This window comes from Aquila chrysaetos, chromosome 16 (assembly GCF_900496995.4).
Source record: "Aquila chrysaetos chrysaetos chromosome 16, bAquChr1.4, whole genome shotgun sequence".
Lineage (NCBI taxonomy): Eukaryota > Metazoa > Chordata > Aves > Accipitriformes > Accipitridae > Aquila > Aquila chrysaetos.
In genome coordinates, this window is record NC_044019.1 from 29,388,906 (window position 1) to 29,408,203 (window position 19,298).

At 42.4% G+C, this 19,298-nt stretch overlaps 1 protein-coding gene across 4 annotated transcripts in view; it reads left to right on the forward strand.

The window, feature by feature from the left end:
* The window catches only part of LOC115352095 (serine/threonine-protein kinase PAK 6), a 40,658-nt gene that overhangs the window by 17,404 nt on the left and 3,956 nt on the right, over window positions 1–19,298 (forward strand). For 2 of the 4 annotated variants that reach the window (XM_030039770.2, XM_030039771.2), the window contains exons 5-11: window positions 5,580–5,788; window positions 10,274–10,891; window positions 14,096–14,587; window positions 14,844–14,977; window positions 17,888–18,014; window positions 18,205–18,330; window positions 18,988–19,122. In XM_030039770.2, the coding sequence (XP_029895630.1) occupies window positions 5,585–5,788; window positions 10,274–10,891; window positions 14,096–14,587; window positions 14,844–14,977; window positions 17,888–18,014; window positions 18,205–18,330; window positions 18,988–19,122 (1,836 nt within the window). In that variant the 5' untranslated portion in view covers window positions 5,580–5,584. Of the gene's footprint in view, window positions 1–1,513; window positions 1,636–5,579; window positions 5,789–10,273; window positions 10,892–14,095; window positions 14,588–14,843; window positions 14,978–17,887; window positions 18,015–18,204; window positions 18,331–18,987; window positions 19,123–19,298 lie in introns of those variants that run through there. The other 2 variants (XM_030039773.1, XM_030039774.2) reach the window with 2 other exon arrangements.

The window sequence follows — 19,298 nt, forward strand, 5'->3', positions numbered from 1 at the left end:
ACAAATATGTCTCTCCCTAAGCTTATTTCTAATGTAATATTAATCTGTGTGCTCATGTGTGTGTTTGGGCAGGATTTAGAGCATTACATCAGTTTGCTGTGCTGCTAGTTTGCTCCAATACATAGCTTTGCTTTTGAGGGCTGGTGAGGGAGAGAGGGGAGTGGAAGGAAAGGACTTGAAATAGGGGAAGTGATAGCACAGCAAGCAAATATCCCCTCTTGCTTTAGGAGACAAAAAAGTCCCTAAAACAATATTTCTAAAACTAGAATTGCAGACAAATGTGGAAGGTATCATCATGACAAGGCTCTGTGCTCTTAGATTCCGTTTCAGATTTCAGACCATTTTGCTTTTCTTTCCCCCTTTCACTCACCCTTTGTTGTCATTTCTTGCTGTGTGAAGTCACATTTAGATTTGTAAGCTCCTGAGGGAAGTAACCTGTCATTTTTCTTTGTCTGCAAACTGCTATGAACGTTTATGGCTTGTTATAAATAACAATGTCAGAAACCTCAGGAGGGTAAATGTTAGGATTTTAGAAGGTATGAAATACAGTAAAATACCATGTGTGCATATTCACACATACATATGCACAAACACATGCATGTATGCAAACAACATGCATTGATAATGGCCTATTTAACTTGCGTTGCATTTGAAATTTATTATGTGACAGTGACCTGTATAACAGAGTATGGAAATATGTTTTTCTTTTTAGTTGGTGGGTTCTCTGGGATCTTCTTCATCTTCCTACTCCAAACTCAATCTGCATATTGCAGTTCCTTGGGGCCTATAGGAAGAGTTCTCCTCCTGCCCTCCTCTTGTAGCTGGCCAGAGTAGTTTGGCATATCAGCTGAGGAAGTACTTGGAAATCATGGGAATTGCTTTCTTCAGCCCAGGGACCAAGTGTTATCTCTTGTCTGGGGTGGGAGGAATGTAGCAAGCTGTGTCCAGATCTGCGATAGCAGTGCAATAAGCACTGATGAGTGAGTTCAGTTGCTGCAGCAAGGAGGGGGAGGGAAAGCTTATTTTTAACTGGAAACTATACAAGTGAGACTGAAGTAGCTCTCTGCTGTCTTGCTGTCAAGTGTACGTGTGAGTGAATGAGCGTATGGACATAGTTAAGTACCGTGCATATATACTAATGGAGTATGTAATTGTATGTGTATAGGGTGGAGGCAAGTCAGATGAAATGACGGTGCATGCTAGCTTCTTTGTCTGAGTGTTTGAACTCGTGTGTTGTAATGCGCAATTCCTGATAACATTTATCTACTTTTTTTCAGTGGGGTTGATTCTTTTCTGTGCCTTGCTCCTCGGGTTGCCTGTCTCCCAGCCATTCCTCTTTCCCTTCCTAACTCTCATTCCCCTTTCTCTCTTCCATCCTTAATCTTCCCACCCCTTCCTCTCATCTGAGCCTGACCCTTCTCTCTTCTTGCCCCTCCTTCCCAGCCGATCCCTCCCCTTGCTCTGGATCTGCTGGCTGTGGGATTTTTTCTCATGCTCACTGGCAGATGTGACAGCTTTTGGAACTGTATCATCTAGGAGCAGCTATATCTGGAGTTGAAAAATCTAACGTGGTTTCCCAGGCAGCAGGAATGGATCGCTGAGAGAATTTCAATCTCCGACTGCTTTTGTCTTGTGGTAGTGACTTTTATTATTTATGTTTGTGACATTTCTTACAGTACAGTTGTCAGCAGTGAATGAAAGACTGAAGTCTAGTAGATTATTATAAAATCAGTGTCACAGTATTTGTATTATTATATTAAAGGGATGCTGTCTGCGTTTAAATACAGGTTTGGCTTGATTTACAAGATCTTATATGCATAAAATGTTCTTATAAATTTCTTACTGAATTAGAAAAGACCTGTTTTATTTATTTTATTTAAATGTTCTTTAGCTGGGTATTGGAAATACAAGTAAATAGCTCTTGCATTAAAACCAGAAAGTGAAAGGAGACTGGTTAAATACAGACCTTCTCAATTAAATGCAAAACCTACACAGATTATTAGAATCCATTGGATTTCAAATAACTATTTTTACCGTATGAATTTAATTTGATCTTAATGCAGTGTACCTTTAAACCACCTGTCTGATATGACAATGTCTTTATAATCAAAGATTGATGCTTATAAAGTAAATGTCATTGGATACCCAGGGGTATGTTGTATTTGGAATTGATTACATTTTGTTGCTTTTAAGATGTCTATTATAAGCCAATAAGGTAGATGTAGGCCATGTCAGCTAGTCACCCTAAAATTGATCATGAACTTAGTAGATGCTTCTTTCTGGGTTTAGGAAACATGCTTTTGTATATAGGATCTAAGTGTAGTCCAGGTGTTGATTGACAGGTACAGTGATTTAATGTAAATATACAAATGTAGTGTTTATGCTTATGCAAACTGATATGCTGGCATAGAGCCACTGTTCTGTTTGGGGCCAAAATATCACCCGGGTTTAAAAATTTGCATTTTGAAGTAATTTAGCTAGAATCATTCTCCTTATGGGGAAATGATTGAAATGTTCAGAAAACAATTGGTACTACAAGTGCTAATGGTTGTGGCATTTGTAACACCACATTTTACAGGACCCCTTGCCACCTGAAGCAGTTAAAGAGCAAACTTGAAAGACACTGTGTGCTATGCCCTGAATATTTTCTCATTATGAAGATGAGATGAGGAAGGAAGCTGTGAGAATAGGAGCAGGGGAAGGAAAGATACTGGTTGAAATAGTAACATCGCTCTGTCTGGAAATGCCCCTGTTCTGGTGGATCAAGTAGCTGTCATGACTGACATGTGGTCAACGATTCAGAACTGAAGCACTTGATATAATACTACAGATATACTTTCTGCTTTCCTTGGAGGCTGTGAAAGCTCCTCAGTAGCACCAGCTGTTGGTTTGAATAGTACTAACACCATGAGCTATTAGAGTATCTTTCCTTTCCAGGATTGTCTGCACTTTTTCCTTAAAGAATTGCCCTGTGACTTTAGTCTTGGTTATTAGTTAATATGCAGCACTTAAGGGGCGTTAAAGATGAATCACTGTGTTTGAGTAGTTGCAATACAGACCTGGAGCACAGAAGCTTTTCCCATAAGCTCTCCATTAAGATGTATTTGGGTTTTCATTGTAACATATTCTAAGCAAAGATATTCTGGCTGCGAAGCCTCTTCTAGGCAGAGCAGTTGCTTCCAGCCTCTTTTGTAAGTGTTTTTTTTAGTTGCCTAACCTTTTGCTTTCTTTTTCAACTGTAAGGTATCTTTAGTAGGCTTCTGGACACAGTATTGCAATGGACATTGTCAGTGTGTGAAGTCTGTATTTCACCAAGGATGGATTGCATGATTGGGGGTTTAGATGGTGTAAAGGTCCTTCTGTGACATACAAACACTTCCCATTCCAGTGACTACAGGATCATGGTAACCAAATTTTAAGCCAGTCTGTGTGCATTTTCAGGACCTCAGTCTAGCACTAGGAAGCAAAGTCGTTCACCTGGTGGCTGCACTTTGCTCCCTAAACAAGTTTTAAGTGGAATAACCTGGAGAACGTTTGACATGTATTTCACTGTGGGGGAAGAAAGCACAAGGTGTGCTGATTTTCGAGACCAGTGTCCTCTAGAAGTGTGTCATGTCTACACCATAACATGTTATCTCTGTATGTGTTCTCTGTCTCTGACCCTTGTAAATATTTATTCAGCACAAATAGTTGGAAGCTGAGGTCCTATACAGGGGAAGAGTGATCACTACAAAGTTGAAGATTAAGTGGCAAAAATCCTCTACCTGATGTCAAGGAAGAAGTAGCATTCATCACTTTAAGCAGTATTAGTGAGAGGCATATGCTAATATTAAAGTTGTCAGTGGAAAGGGAAGAGCATATAAACTTTTTTTTTTCCTACTGGTGGATATTAATTGCATAAAAGAAACCTGTACAGCTTTTTCCCAAGCTAGAGAGCTTTAGCACTGAACTACCTAAAATGTTTTGGCACTGGGTTTCTGTTTTATCTCATCTCTCTTACGGCTTTCATTGTGCAGTTCATCCTGTGCACTGACAGAAAGCATCTTGGAGAGGAGATAAGCTCTGGAGCATGCCAGTTCCATTGCATCCACAGAACAGTAATCTGCCCATTGAACATGTTTCTCCAACAGCAAACAGGAAAATGTAACTTGGAATACTTGTAACTTTAAAGCTATCAAACCAGTCGATAGAATCATAGAACAGATCTGTAGTCCAACCCCCTGCTGAAAACAGGTTCTGCTCTGAGGGTCAGACCAGGATGCTCAGGGCTTTGTCTTCAAGAGCAAACTTGCTCTTGAAAATCTCCGAGGAAGGAGACTGCACAACCTGTCTGGGCAACCTGCTCCGATGCTGGACTCTCCCGGTCACGAAAAAGTTTATCCTTCTATCCAGTTGGGACCTCTCTTGTTTCGATTTATGCCTGTCATCTCTCAGACTGCCACCACTCTCCACTGTGAAAAGCCTGGCTCTCCATAGAAAATCTCCCTACCTCTGAGCTGTTTCTTCATGGAAGGAGTAACTTCCCTCTCACCCCATCTTCCCTGTCTGTCTTTTGTAAAGAGGTTGTGTCCATCCATCGCAGTCCTCCAGTTATTCAAGCTTTCCCACCTCTGTGAGTGGAGCTCCGGTTCTTCCTTTTCCTTCCTATATTGCCAATTTCAAAAAGGTCTAAAACTTTTGGCTTTCTGTCTATCTACATCTCTTTTTTTTTTGGCATTAAAGTCTAAATTCAGATTTTGAATGTCTCTTGTGTTTGGGTATATTTAAGTGTTAGCTGGTTTTGGCTTGTTGCAATTGTAATGGCTGTTCACACAAACTGTCTCTCTCAGCCCCCAAGGGAAAGGAATCTTAGTTTTTAATTTTAGCTTCTTCAACTACCTGCTGACAGAGTTTGATTTCCACCTACCACCTTCTCTCTCTCCCCCAAGCCCTCTGTCTAAGCTAGAAAAACTGAGATCCAAAATCAGTCCTGGACAGCTCTTCCTTTGGCAACAACTCTGTTGTCTTTAAATGGGAATCAAACATATATTACTTACTTGGAGTAACGAGTGAGAAGACAGCCTGAGCCCTGTTCATAACCATCCTTCATTCCAGGCTTGTAGTGGAATCAACACTAACTGGCTGGACTCCAAAGCCATTTAACCTAGGTACAAGCCTGTGTAAAATATAAATGTGTGTCTCATATACATATATATATATTTAAAACATTTATGTCAGGCAATATGAATTTGTAGAAATAAAGGAAGCCAAGGAGTTCAGCCATAGACGTAACAGGTGTCTGCTGCTTTTCTGAAATAGGAGCACTGTTTCTCAGTGGGCAGAGCACTATAAAGGTCACTAGAAATCCTAGCTCAGCCACTGACCTGCTAGGTGGTCTTGAGCAAGTCATTGCTCTCTTGTTGCCTCTATTTCCTCATCTCTAAAAGCAGATGATCAACTCTGTTGTTAAAGTGCTTGTCACCAGGAAATGTTCTTAATACAACGTAATTAACTAATATAATTGATACGTGATTTTACTGATTGGGCATATTGGACCTAGACATGCGAAAGCACTGACGGCATTGCCTTCTCTGATTCAGGCATCATGTTCCGCAAGAAGAAGAAGAAACGCCCAGAGATCTCGGCTCCACAGAACTTTGAGCACCGTGTCCACACTTCATTTGACCCAAAGGAGGGCAAATTTGTGGGCCTGCCGCCTCAATGGCAGAATATTCTAGACACGCTGAGGCGCCCCAAGCCAGTGGTAGACCCTTCAAGGATCACAAGGATGCAACTCCAGCCTATGAAGGTAAGAGAGGAAGACTGCTCTTTCCTGTCCCCTGGGCTTTCCTCTTCCTTGGGGAGGCCCAAGTTGAGGCAATGTTTCCATTGCCCCATATATATTTAAATGGGGCTAAGGGTGGGATCTGTAAGGAATTCAGTGGATATCAGGGTCTGGGCTTTGATAACACTGTCTTTTTTTGAGGCGATAGTAACTTCATCGGAAATAAGGGCAGTAGTATCCTTAACTGCAGTAGTGTCACTGTTCAAAGAGCCAGCTGGCTGCCTGTCACTAGAACAAGGACCCGTGAAAGCTCCCGTGGTAGCTGACAGGGCCCAGGATGTGTTCAGCTGTTGTACAGGGAAGCAAAGAGGAGAATTCGTGGAGAGACCTGTTTTAGCAAGTTTGTCATTGTCGTGGGTGAGCAAATTTGGCTGGTAATTAAGTTGACAGGGAAGCCTGAGTGGGAGAGAGTGGGGTGGCACTAGCTTGCTGTTCATGGATGGCTAAGTGAATGAGAGACAACAGGGAGCAGGACTAAACTAGGGTTTAGGCTAAAAGGGTTTATAAAACAGCATTTTAACAGAAAGTGGGACATAGTAAACAGGAGAATGTCCTTAAAGCAAGTCCTTCAGTAAGGAGAAACAAGTTACTGATCCTTGTAGATGGGTGAATTTAGATGGCTGTCTTGCTCGGATGGCTGTTGATAATGGCATCTGGAGGCTGTGTTCGTAAGTGACTGCAGGGATTTGCTGCGTGAAGAGAGGCAGATTCATGATGACCTCTTGGAAAAGGAAATGAAAGATGGTGACAGAATTATTGTGTTTAAAGTCTTGCTACCTTGTGGGAAGTTTTTGTTCCCAGTTAAAAAAAACCCTACAGGGGCCTAAAAACTGAAAGGTAAGTTGTAAAATAGAGATGTTACTACTTGGATTTTAGGAGGGACGTAAAAGAAAATAGTTGTCTATCTGATTAATATATTTAGCTTTTTGTGTACAGATGCTGAAAACATGGGGACTAAATGGGACTACATTTTAGTATAATGCAAGTATTAATGCAAAATCAAACCTGCAATTTAAATGGCACATCAGGATCTTTCAGCAGAATGCTGATTTAGAAAGGAAAAACTTGCTCAGGAAGAACAAGTAAAAGAAAAAGGGAGGAGGTATTGCCTTCTGTATTGCCTTCTGTTTTATTGTGTCCTGAATGTGCTTTGAGGTTCAAAATGTAGTAGAAGATAGGACCACAATCCAGAGAAGAGACAAAAAGTGTAATAAGAGACCAACTTGGTTAGATCAGGAGCTCTCTAATGAGCTTAAACTGCAGGAGGATTGCTCAGAAGGGTGGAAACTAGGTCAAGTTATAAAGGGCAAATAGAAAAGAAATTTATGTAGGAGCAAAACTGGAAGGCCAAGGCACAAAAAGGGATGTTATTCTCAAAGAACGTAAAGGGCACTAAGGAGACAATCATAAGTACACTGAGGAGGAGAAAGAGGATGAAGGAAAGAATTTGATCACTGCTCATTTTGGAAGAAAGTTAATAACAGATGACACTGAGAATTCTTAAATGTTTAATGATTTTTCTTCAGTCTTTATTGAAAAGGTTAACTGTGATCAGTGGGCTAACACAATTAACATGAGCATGAAGGGATAAGAACGCAGGCTAGAATAAGAAAAGAACATGAACAGAAATGAGACTTCTGAGATAAGTTACATATTTTCAAGTCAGCTGGGCCTAATGAAATTCAAGGAATTGCAGATCAGTCAGAATAATTTCAATTCCCAGAAAGAGACTGGAACAAATAAGCAAGTAATCTATTTGCAACCACTTCCTAGGAGATAGCAGGGTAATAGCCAGCAGCCAGCATGGATTTATCAAGAACAAATCATGTCAGGCAACCCAATTTCCATCTATCACAGGCTATCAGGCTTTGGGTCAGGGAGAAACGATAGCTCTCTCCTGTATCTTGAATTCAGTTAGCCTCTTGACACTGTACCTATGGCATTCCCAGAGCAAACTGAGCAAGTTTTCTCAAATATTAGGAAAAATATGCTCAAAAGAATAGTGTGAGGCACCACTGGCAAAATAGAAATGTGCATGAAGAGATTTACTGGAGTTTGTCCTGAGTCTAATACTGGTCAGTACTTTCATGTGTGACTTATTAAACCTGTAGATGGTAAAAGCTGAAAGGAGGTGCAAATCTTTGAGAACAAGGATAGAATACCCAACAGTCTTTAAACTATAGAAGAATCTTAAACTAATGCTGTTTATTTTTCCCCAGTAAGTCCAAGTGCAAATACTGTCTTAGACTGCATCACGTAGTTGATTATTTCTGGTAAACTCCATTTGAACAAAGTCCTGTTCAATGATACCAGTCAATAGTAAGATTTTTTTTTTTTTAAGTGCTAATTGGCCCTCTTATACATAGATTCCTGGATTCAACTATCATAGCTTTTTCCTTTTTTTTGACATGGACTGTATGTAGCTTGTAAAGAGTTGCTTTTCTTTTTAAAATTATAATTTCTAAATTTTGGTCAAAACGGCATGATCTTTGTAGGAGCACTCCATATAGATTTGGGTCAAATTTGGATGTCTCTTCATTAATCTGATGCAGTCTTTAAACACAGCTGCGAAGTACAGCTAACTCCCATCTTCTCTGACAACTGGGGATAGGACTGACTTAATGGACTAGAAGTGCAGCAGGAGTGACTTGAGTCTAATTTTAGGAAGTTTTTAACTAGGAGGTGAGGCGAGCACTGGAATGTATTTTCTAGAGAGGCCATAGCATCTATTCTTGGAGACTTCTTTTTTTGAGAACTTGCTAGATACAAGTCTTTCTGGAGTGACTTTTGTCCATCTACTTTGGACTAGCTGGGCTCCTGAGATTTCTTCCAACTTTGAGTTGTTCTTTTTCCCAGTTTGTAGAAACATTGAACCATCAGTGAGCACTGGAGGAGAGCCTCTTTCTCTCCCATCTGCTTGTGCAAGCATGAGCAAGCGTGTGCTCTGTGACTGGGGGGTGTGCATATTACATCTGTGCCTGCTTAGACTCATTTATGAACTAGTGCTCTTAACTGAGTGCATTACTGAGGTAAACTGATATGTCTGGTGTTTCTAATGGATGAATTAGAATGGACAGAAGACTCTTCCCACCCCACTGACAGATTTCAGAGACTGGGTTTCTGACCATTTACTTTTGGTATTTTTTTCCCCTATCAAGTTTGGTGCAAAAATGATGGAAACAGTTTGAGGAGTTAGTGTCCTCAGCGTGTTGTTTACTTGACAGCAGCTGGGGCCATGGAGGAAGGTGCATGTATGTGGTGAGGGAGGTACATTGCTACAATAGGACTGAAGAGTAGAATTTCCTGCTGTAGGTGATGTTGTGTATGCAATGTAATGAGTCGGATTGTCCTTTCTTCACCTTGTTTGACCAAATCTTCTAGTCTGCCTTTCATTCTCAGACGGTGAGCAAACCATGTGCTCGTTTTGTGCACTGTGGTAGCATTCTGTTGAAATCACTGGAGCTGCTGTTTTGCACCAGCTAAATATTAGGCTTGGTGTAATTAATTCAGCATCTTTAGAAGATCTCTGGAGTTCAGTTAGCAAACAGGAGATTGCCATCACTCCAGGGAAGGACTTTCCTCAGGCACAGATTCATGAAAGTGTAGGAGTGATCCTGTGCTGTGAATTTCTGTGAAGAAATGAAACATTTTGGTTCCCAGCACTAAAAAAGCTTCTGTAAGCTTTTCAGTTCCAGAGTAAACAAGGTAGAGGACTACATAATATACCAACAGCTTCAAGTGTCCTACTTGTATAATGCTGTTGCTTGTTTGGATGGAAGCCTTGTTCTTCATCGTTTGCTTACAAGGCAGTTGTGAGCTGTTGTGACCCTTTGTTCATAATTTTTAATTATAATAGCTTGGCAGAACAGAGGAGGGATGCAGTATTGGAACAGTGTGGTCTTCACTGGTCAGGATTAAGATGCATTAGCAAAAATTGTAGAGACACAGACTAATGGAGGCTGATTACAACACTATTGAGAGTGCTCCAGGGGAGAGTTGAACCTTGTATTGGAATAGCAAGGTGATTTTTGCAGATAGAGCTTATGGCATTCTGTAACTACTTCTGAGAACTAATATTCTCAGGAGCTTGTTGAGCCTGTTAGTGATGTAGTGTAGCACGATTTCAGCACAAGAGAGTACATAGTGCTAAAAACATCCCGGTTTTGTTCTAATGTTGTCCTTTAGAATGTGAGCGCAGCAGCAGAATTCACTGTTCTGGCTGAAAGCACTGCTGCCTCTGACAGAAGGATGTAACCCCAATGATTCCTTTCCCCCCCCCCCCCCTCCGTAAAGGACAATGAAAAAAAGACAGAAAGAAAAATTTCTATTTTCTCCTAAATTCCTTGAGTCTTCTTTGGCTAGACAAACAAAGTCTAACCTTTGTCAAGATAAACTGAGCCTCAGTTCTTACAACTCTGATTTTTTTCCCTGCTTCCCTATGTTTCACAGACTGTGGTGAGGGGCAGCACTGTGGAAGTGGAAGGCTATATCTCCGGGATACTCAACGACATCCAGAAGCTTTCTGCCATCAGTTCGAACACTCTGAGGGGAAGAAGCCCCACCAGCAGGAGGAGAGCGCAGTCCCTTGGGCTCCTGGGGGAAGACAGACCCCCAGACATGTATCTTCAGAGTCCTGAAGCAGACTGGGCAGACAAATATGGAAACTACCTCAATTGCAATGGTGGGACCAAGGTGACCCGGAGGCAGACTATGTGGCCAGATTACAAACCCCGATTGGAAGGACAGTCTCATCCCAATGGTATGGTAATGAAAGCACAGTCCCTCGGGCCTTCGGAGTTCCAGGGTGCTGACGGTAGCTGCCTCCAGCGTGCCTCTGGTTTGCAGCACATGCCAACTCTACCGGGGGAGAGTGAGAAGACGGGAAAGAAGACCTCAGAAGAGTGCTGGCCTCAGCCTTGTCTCGTACGACAGGCAAACTCCAGGCCCTCAGGGGAGGGCAGCCCTAGCTCCAAATCAAGAGAGAACAGCTTGAAGAGGAGGCTGTTACGCAGTGTTTTCCCCTCATCCAGCGGCTCAAACAAGTCAGGCCCTTCCCTGCAGATCAAGGTTAGTTATTCAGTATTTTTGAGTGAGTGCAATGTTGACTTTACAGTTCCAGGGGTTACTTGCACAGCTCAACAAATTTAATTGCAAACATCATGCAACCATCTGTTATTGTTATGATTAATGTTGGAATCAAAATTCCTGGACAGGGGAAATGTGTAGTCCTCTTAAGCTTCACAAAATATACTGCTAGGCATAGCTCAAAATGGCAGTCAGATCTACATGAGAAAGGCTTGTTAGTGGAGCTGTGCTTGCAGGAGTGTAGGCTGGGAAGGAGGTAGGGAACTTACTCATTTTTTGCCCTTCTGTGGTAGTAAAGGAATAACTTAAATGCCGTTATACTAGTATAAATGTGCTTTTGCCATTTGGGAAATTGCCATAATTCACATTAGTAAGGTATTCTTTTGCTTGTGCAAAATAGAACTATCTCAGGAGAGCTTGTTGGTTATAGCTGTATCTGCCAACCTGCCTACAATAGGAATGTTTCCATCAGCACCCACAGTACTGTCAAACAGGAAATCTGACGGTTTTTGGTAAGGATGGGACAGCTCATAGCTACATCTCCCCCAGGAAAGCTATCCTGAATGAATGACTCAATCAACTAGGAGGAAAACTCTGGTCCCTGTTACTGGATAGGAAATGTAGCCCTTCAGGCCACTGCTTCTAATTCATCCCAGGCTAACCTAGTGCTCGTTGTCCATGCGCAGTTGTTAGGTGGTTTCAAAGGCTGTGCTGGGCTGGTGCAAGGCCAGGCTAATTTCTAGCAGGGGTGGAGTCCCTGAACTCAGAGGAAAACGACAGGAACCACTGGCCCAACAAAACTGACTGTTCTAAAGTGTATTGCAGGGTGGGGCTCTCTCCAACCCAGCTTGTTGGGAGTTTGCATAATGATCAGGCTCACGGCTTTCAGACACAGCCTTCTCCCTGCAGATTCCCTTTCCAAGGGAGTGGGTTTTTAAAGGAATGCAGTTCTTGCGTAGCACGAGCTACACTTATTGCTGTCCGTGACTCTGGGCTGATCTATACTGGCTGGAGGTCTGTCCCTGAGTACCTGGGAGAACTGACCACTTCTTTCTTCTGTAGCAAGAATGTCTTTGCCATGCCTCAGCACTTTCACAAAGAGGAGCAGAGGTTACCAGTCAAATGGTGTGTGCGCAGGGATGTGCCTGGGTGTGTTTGAACTCGAGCTGCTGGTGAGAGGAGTAGGAAAGACCTTGAGGTTATCTAGTCCATCTCCCTGTTCCAGCGAAGGATCTGGGCCATCGCTGGCAATTGTTTATCTAAGCGGTTGTTAACAGTCTCCAGTGATTAAAACCTTAGTCTCCCTCACAAATGGAGATGATGATGTGTAGCTGTGACATGTTAGGAAATGCATAATTGCAGATGAAATGGAAAGGGGATATAATTGGCTGAAAATGGGGAAGTGGGTGCCTTGACAGGCTGCCTAGAGTCACCACGGGAAGGTCGAGTGCTCTCTCCTTTTGACTGACTATGGGGGGAAGGAGTGGGAGAACCAGTGACAGCTCAAAATGTACAGAGACTGAAAATGTGTATATAGGGGCTGTCAAATTACAGGAGCAGGAAATAATACTTATGTGTGGTTACACAAGTATGTGTGAGCTTGCATGCATGTTGTGTGCCCTTTTGCATGCTCTAGGTTATGTAAAACCTCGCCCCCCCCCCCCCCCCCCCCCCCCCCCCCCCCCGAGACAAAACAAGAATTGGGAAATAAGTACTTTGTTGCCATGAGCATGTCTCTACAGGACTGCAGGGGTGGAGCTGCTAAATGAGGAGGAAGTAACTTCTGACAGGCAGTTTGTGTTTGCGCACTCCTGCACCCCGATGCCAGGAGCTACTAAATCATACTTCCAGGGCTAATGTGTGTGTGAAAATGAGCTGTATGTATGTTCGGCTTATGCAGATTTTACTGTTGACAAAAATCCTTGATTAAAAACCAAAGTGCATAGAATTAAGTTCTATACAATTATTTTCTGTCTGTGACAGAAAACGAGTACTCCTTTAAAAATTTCTCTATTGGCAGTTTTCGGTTCCCATACCCGTATTATTAACTTTATTAATAATCTGTCTGAATTGTGAGAGAGAAAAAGCTTGTTGCTTTGATGTTTTTGTTTTGCCCTATAATATAAATGATTGGCTTGCTCTTTCTGAAGTTGCTGCTTTGTCGGATCCACTATTATTTTACATATAACTAAGTATATAATGTATTTTATACTTAACCTGCTAGATGATGTTGAATTTTAATTAATCAACATTTCCAGGGTGAGTATTAGCACTTCAAGATTTATCCTTCTTGGGAGACCTATGCGTAGTGCTAGCATGGGAATGCGTATCCTGAAGCCACATTACCGCAGGCTGTGATCTTACTAGATCTCATAAACTAAACAGGGTTGGGCCTGCTTGGTACTTGAGTGGGAGGTCTCCAAAAGCCTCGGGTGCTTTGGGAAAGAGCACTGCTAATCCAAATTCATTGTAGGTCAGTTTTGAGCCAGTAAGATGGCAAGGTGGCAGGTGGCTCTGTGTAGCCGAAGTCTCACACTGGCCACCCACAGCCATCCTGGTTCACGGTGCTTTTCCCAAAACAGAGTGCTAATTAAGTGTCTGAGCGACAGGAATGCTCTGCAGGTACCAGTGGAAAGTGCAGAGAGTTTTCAGTAGGCAGAGCGTAATTACCCAAAGGGAATCAGGCCAAGACATCAAAGTGATTTACAGCTTTGGCATTAATCCTTTTTCCTTTTATATAGAGGAAGATCAGAGGCACAGAGGCACAAAAGGATTTTCAAATTCTCTGCAACACAGGTTGCCCCTGAGTTTTGGTGGCAAGGTTGGAATGCTTTATAGCAGCTAGGTTTTTTGCTGTGGGTTTTGGGTTTTGGTGTTTTTGGTTTTTTTTCCTAAAGCATGTGCTTTAAAAGGTCCCTTTTAAACTGCCTCAATTTGGAGGTCCTTAAAGCATAGCACCCATCCTGTGGCTGATTCTTGAAAGTCTGCATCCATGTGTCTTCCCCTAGTCATGCAGCGTATGTTGGGCAGACCCGGAGACAAGAACCTAGAGCTCTTGGCTCCAGTCTGCTACAAAATGTACTAGGCCAGAGTGGCATAACACACAACTGATTCCTGACATTTCTTTCTTGTTAATCTAACCATCACTTTTTCTTTCTTCCACTTTCATATTTGTTCTTCTCAAAGCCTAATGCTTTCTTCAGGCCCCAGCAATGGGGTTCACCACGCAGCCCTGCAACCAAAGCCCAGTCTCTTCCATCAGATCAGCCTGCATCCGATTTCCCCAGGATGATCTCAGAAGCTGGAACCCCCCAAAAATCACCAACAGTGGAGAAGGCAATTGCACTGCCACAAGGCAGGCCATCACCGGCAGGGTCTCCCAGGAACCGGCAGACTCAGACTAGTTCTAGCAACCTTCACCTTCCCCAGGACTCTTCTGTGAAAGGGCAGCTGGCCAGTGAGGACCCGGTGGTTGTGACTCATGAGCAGTTCAAAGCTGCCCTTAGAATGGTTGTGGACCAGGGGGATCCTCGGACATTGCTGGAGAATTATGTGAAGATTGGTGAAGGGTCCACAGGTATTGTCTGTATTGCTCGAGAGAAGCACTCAGGGCGGCAGGTGGCAGTGAAAATGATGGATCTGAGAAAGCAGCAGCGCCGGGAGCTCCTTTTTAATGAGGTAAATATAGTGATGAGAGGTGGGGTTCTGCTGTGTCCACCATAAAGCTGTGGTAACAGACAGTGTGGTAAAAAGAAGGGAAGAGCGGGAGACATCTTCCTTTTAATAGAATTGTGCTAGTACCAAGGAGAAAAATGACTGGGGGGATGGAGGCTACTGCGTTGTACTCGTAGGGTTGTGCATGTTTGCTTCGTTGGATAAGATTAAGTGTTGTTAGTGATGTTGTGGTGGTCAATTGTCCACTCTCTTTTTACAGGTGGTGATAATGAGGGACTATCAACATGTCAACGTAGTGGAGATGTACAAGAGCTATCTAGTGGGAGAGGAGCTCTGGGTGCTGATGGAGTTTCTGCAGGGGGGAGCCCTCACAGACATTGTATCTCAGATCAGGTATGAAGCAAAGTCTGAAACATCAATGCTTGTGTTCCCATCTGACAGGCAAGAGCAGTAGAGCAGAGATTTCTGGGGAGAGTAGTTTCCCTCAGAGATTTTGTGTTTGCAGTGCCCTGAGACTACTACGCTTTTTAACTGTTATCCATTTGAAGTATGCGATGATACTTCTGATGTAGAAGGGACCTTATTTACGGTACTGATCCCTTTAGATAGCCACTGTTCAACTACTTGATGACCTTTCCTGTAAAACAACAGTACTCATAAAAAGTATTGTTTACTATATGTATTGAATTCTGGCCAGGAAGCTCATTGAGTAAGTATTAAAGAGCATGCAGAAATAGTTTTCAGTGGTGCAACCTTAGTGAGGTTGAATTTGTGGCTAGCTCCTCTGGAGAAGTGCAGCAGAGCCTTGAGATCTGGACTCCTTCCCAAATTTCGTTGCCTAAAGATAGCAACTACTGGACACTCTCCTAAATTTGTTTTCTTATCAACAGCACTTCATTAATGCCCAAAGCATTTCTGTAGGGCAAAGAAGTTGTTCTGAAATAGTCTCTAGAGTCTCACTCACAAGGTGTTCTGGTGATGCAGTTATGATGATCGTATCTTACCCATGACCCTGGAGCACCCTCCTGCTTCCAAGCAGTCCTGTGAGGCTGTAAACTGGTGCAGGGAACGCCAGTGAAGAGACTGACCAAGAAAGTCTGTAGGATGAGCTTTCCTTTTTTGAAGATTCAGAATCTTAATTGGATTACAATTATGTAGTATTGCTAACACTAATTGTATTTACTTTTTTTAATCATAGTATGCCTTTAATTCACTTACGTGCTTTGACTAGCCTTTACTGATCCTGTGGTGGATTTAAGGCATATATCTTGCTCTATTGGGTTCTCTGTTTTGGAAGTGCATCTGTGATGTGTTTGGGAGGTACAAAAAAAACACGTTGTCCTCTGTAGCCTCTACAATTCCACCTGTAAGGAGTGTCTTGGAGACACTTAGATGGCCAGGCCCGATGGCCAGGCCCTCCAGCATTGAGTTCAGAGGCACATCTCAGAGTCTGAGAACCAAGGTTTCGCTGTAAGTCATGTACTTGCTCCTGGACAGGAGAAAGAACATTTAATCCTGAACAGTGCTGAGTTACGGCATTGCAGAGCCAGTGAAACTCTTGTAGCTCATAGCTGGTATTAGAACCAATGGAACTATGGATTAAAAAAAAAATATATATTCTGAAGAGGTTTATGAAGGGTCTGTGTAATTTAATCCACCAGTGAGACTGAATTCCATAGTGGGACCTCAGCCTAGGTTTGAGTTATTTTATGAAGCCTTCCTTTGAACCTTCTAATGAATGCTTGTTTTTCCACATAGTGGAAACAGGATCTGTTGTAACCATAACATTTATTAAAAGTAAGCTGCAAGCCTTTATCAGTTTTTCACAGGGAGGAAAATACCCTCATTCCACTCATTAAACATTTGCTGAAGGTGATAACTGATTTGCATCTCCAGGAGTGAGGTAATCCTCTAGTAATCTGTTTTACACTATGCAGTCACTTGACTGAAACCAAATTCCATATGTGACAAGCTAAAAGTACACCTCTTGCTATCTTCTAGAACCACAGAGCTCAGAAGTATATCAGCTTTTCTTACAGCTCATGCACTATGAAATGAAAAGCACTGTTTCTAAATAGGTTAGGTTCTGTACTAGGCAAGTCCCACAGTTAGCCTTTGTCCCTCTCCCTTTACAGGGTAAATCAAAATGCCAAAAGTAGCTCCCTGCCATTCTTCAGATATATTTGCCATCAGCATGGCAGAGTGCAGCCACAACATGTAGTTGTCCTGGTCACTTGGTCAGTTTGGTAGAGTAAGAGATGGAATACCAAACAAGCAATGGAAGTATAAATTAAAGTAAATAAAGCACCATCTCAGGTGATGGTGCAACCTCCTTCATGAATGTGTAGAAATTGCTTTTATGTATTTAGAAGGTACTGGTACTGCCAGTGGTACTGGCATGGTTCTGCCTTCTGAGCGCTCTCTTCTCCTCAGTCTTCCTTGCAGACCTGGATTTGAGGAGGTATCATTTCTATGTCCTCAGCTGAGAGCTGTTTGAAACAACTGCAAGAGACAGGCTGAGAATCAAAAGTAGTCAAATTGGGTACTTCAGCTATTCTTTGAAATACTTAACTTCTAGCATTGCTTAGTATAAATGTGCAGAGAATGCTGTCAGTGTCCCCAGTTACAGGAGATAATTTTCATTTCTACCATTTTCACTTATATTTGATCATGAAGGTTCTTGTGTTGGTATGCCAAACAGCAACAGTTTCTAAAGATGAGGTTCTTGGTGCTCATACTCAGTGGGCTAACAGAGAGTGGTAAAATTCAGGAGTGTCTTCTCCGCTTGTAACCTGCGCTACCTTTAGTTAGGTGTAAGAGTATCCAAAGTGTCCAGCTGCATGAAGCCTCTAAAGGATCCCTATATTCGCTATCAAATTACGTGTTTGGATGCTTTCTGGATGAAGTTGCACAATAAGCCTTGTGAACAATAGCTTTACTATATTTGCTTTAAAATAAAAGCTGTCTCAACAGTTACTGCGGCACCTTGGCATGAAGAAGCAGTCCTGCCTATCAGAATTGCTTGAAACAGCATCTTGTGGAATGAATTTTGATACAAGATTTAAAATGCAATTTCTCTGTATTAGACTTATGAAAACTAAAAATTGCTAACCATCAAGACAAAAATGTTTTCAACTGTCATAGAAAAAACAGTAAAAGTGAGACAGTAACAGCCATAGGGAACCAAAATATGTATCTGCAATTCAACTTCAAAATTGCACTGTGCCTTCAAAGAGGACCTGTGAATGAGTACTATCCACTGCCCAGTATGATGCAGTTAAACTCCCATGTCTTTAATTTCAGGCTAAATGAAGAGCAAATTGCAACAGTGTGTGAGTCAGTGCTGCAGGCTCTGTCATATCTTCACTCTCAGGGCGTCATTCACCGAGACATTAAGAGTGACTCCATTCTTTTGACACTGGATGGAAGGGTATGTTTCCTCAGACAGACTGTTTCCTGTCTTCTGCTGCAGCCTTCGTCTGTCTCCTTATTTCCTTTCTGTTCACAATATTTTGTTTGTACCGTGTCCTCTTACTCCCTTTGTCTTCTTTGTCTTTGGTGTTTCCCCCCATGTTGTTTAAAAATTATTTTTAAGGTTGGTTGCTTTTCTCTTTGTACAGGTCAAACTCTCAGATTTTGGCTTCTGTGCTCAAATCAGTAAAGATGTACCTAAAAGAAAGTCCCTAGTAGGTACTCCCTACTGGATGGCTCCAGAAGTTATTTCAAGGATACCATACACTACCGAGGTAAGGGACCACTGCCCTAATATCAGAAGTGGTAGCAAATAATATTCTGAAGTGTCACAGGAAACTAACTGTTGGCTTTTCTAGGAAGAGCCTCTAGAGTCTGTTTAAATACAACTATGACTACAGATTTGATTGTGATGATATCAATATTTCCTAAAACAGTAGAAAAACAGGTTGTTCTGCTTCCGGGAACAAGGTGTAAACTTACTCTATTCTTATACCTGAAGCTTGGTATAGACTTGTATCTGCTGTAGTGTGGACAGATGTTAGCAAGGAGCAGCCTGTCACCTGATATGGATCAGTAAATCAATCAATGCCATAAAGGGAGGGGAGGAGAGGAGGGAAGGCACAGATGTGAGCTCTGAAATTATGGGCAGGTGGCAGCAGACTGATTAGTGTTGTTTACCAACCAACCAGGTGTAGCACAAGCAGTTACTTGCAGACCTTTACATGTTGCAACACCAGTGTGGCTCAGTCTTAGGTGGAAAGCTGTCTTAGTTAAACTACGGTAAGGAGTCCAATAGCATCAAGCGGGTTAATGTTTTATTCTCTCAGTACCATTTGTCATGGGTGGGGTGTTGCTGTCTTTGTGAAAGCAACAAAGCAAGGACCTGTTGCTCTGAACTGTGTGTATTGATGTGACATTGGTTCCCACAGGTGGATATCTGGTCTCTGGGGATCATGGTGATAGAGATGGTGGATGGAGAACCCCCCTATTTTAGTGATTCTCCAGTCCAGGCAATGAAGAGACTCCGTGACAGCCCTCCTCCCAAACTGAAAAACTTTCACAGGGTGAGCACACTGGCAAACACTTGTAAACCTGATGATTATCATGGGGAAACATCCGTATCAGCCGTTCCCAGTAAAGCTGGCTGTGAAAGTGAGCTTGCTAGGACATGTTTCTTGGGGAACTTCTTTGGCCCTGGTGCCTCAGTGGATGCAAGCTGCTGCTGACAGCTAGTGGCTGG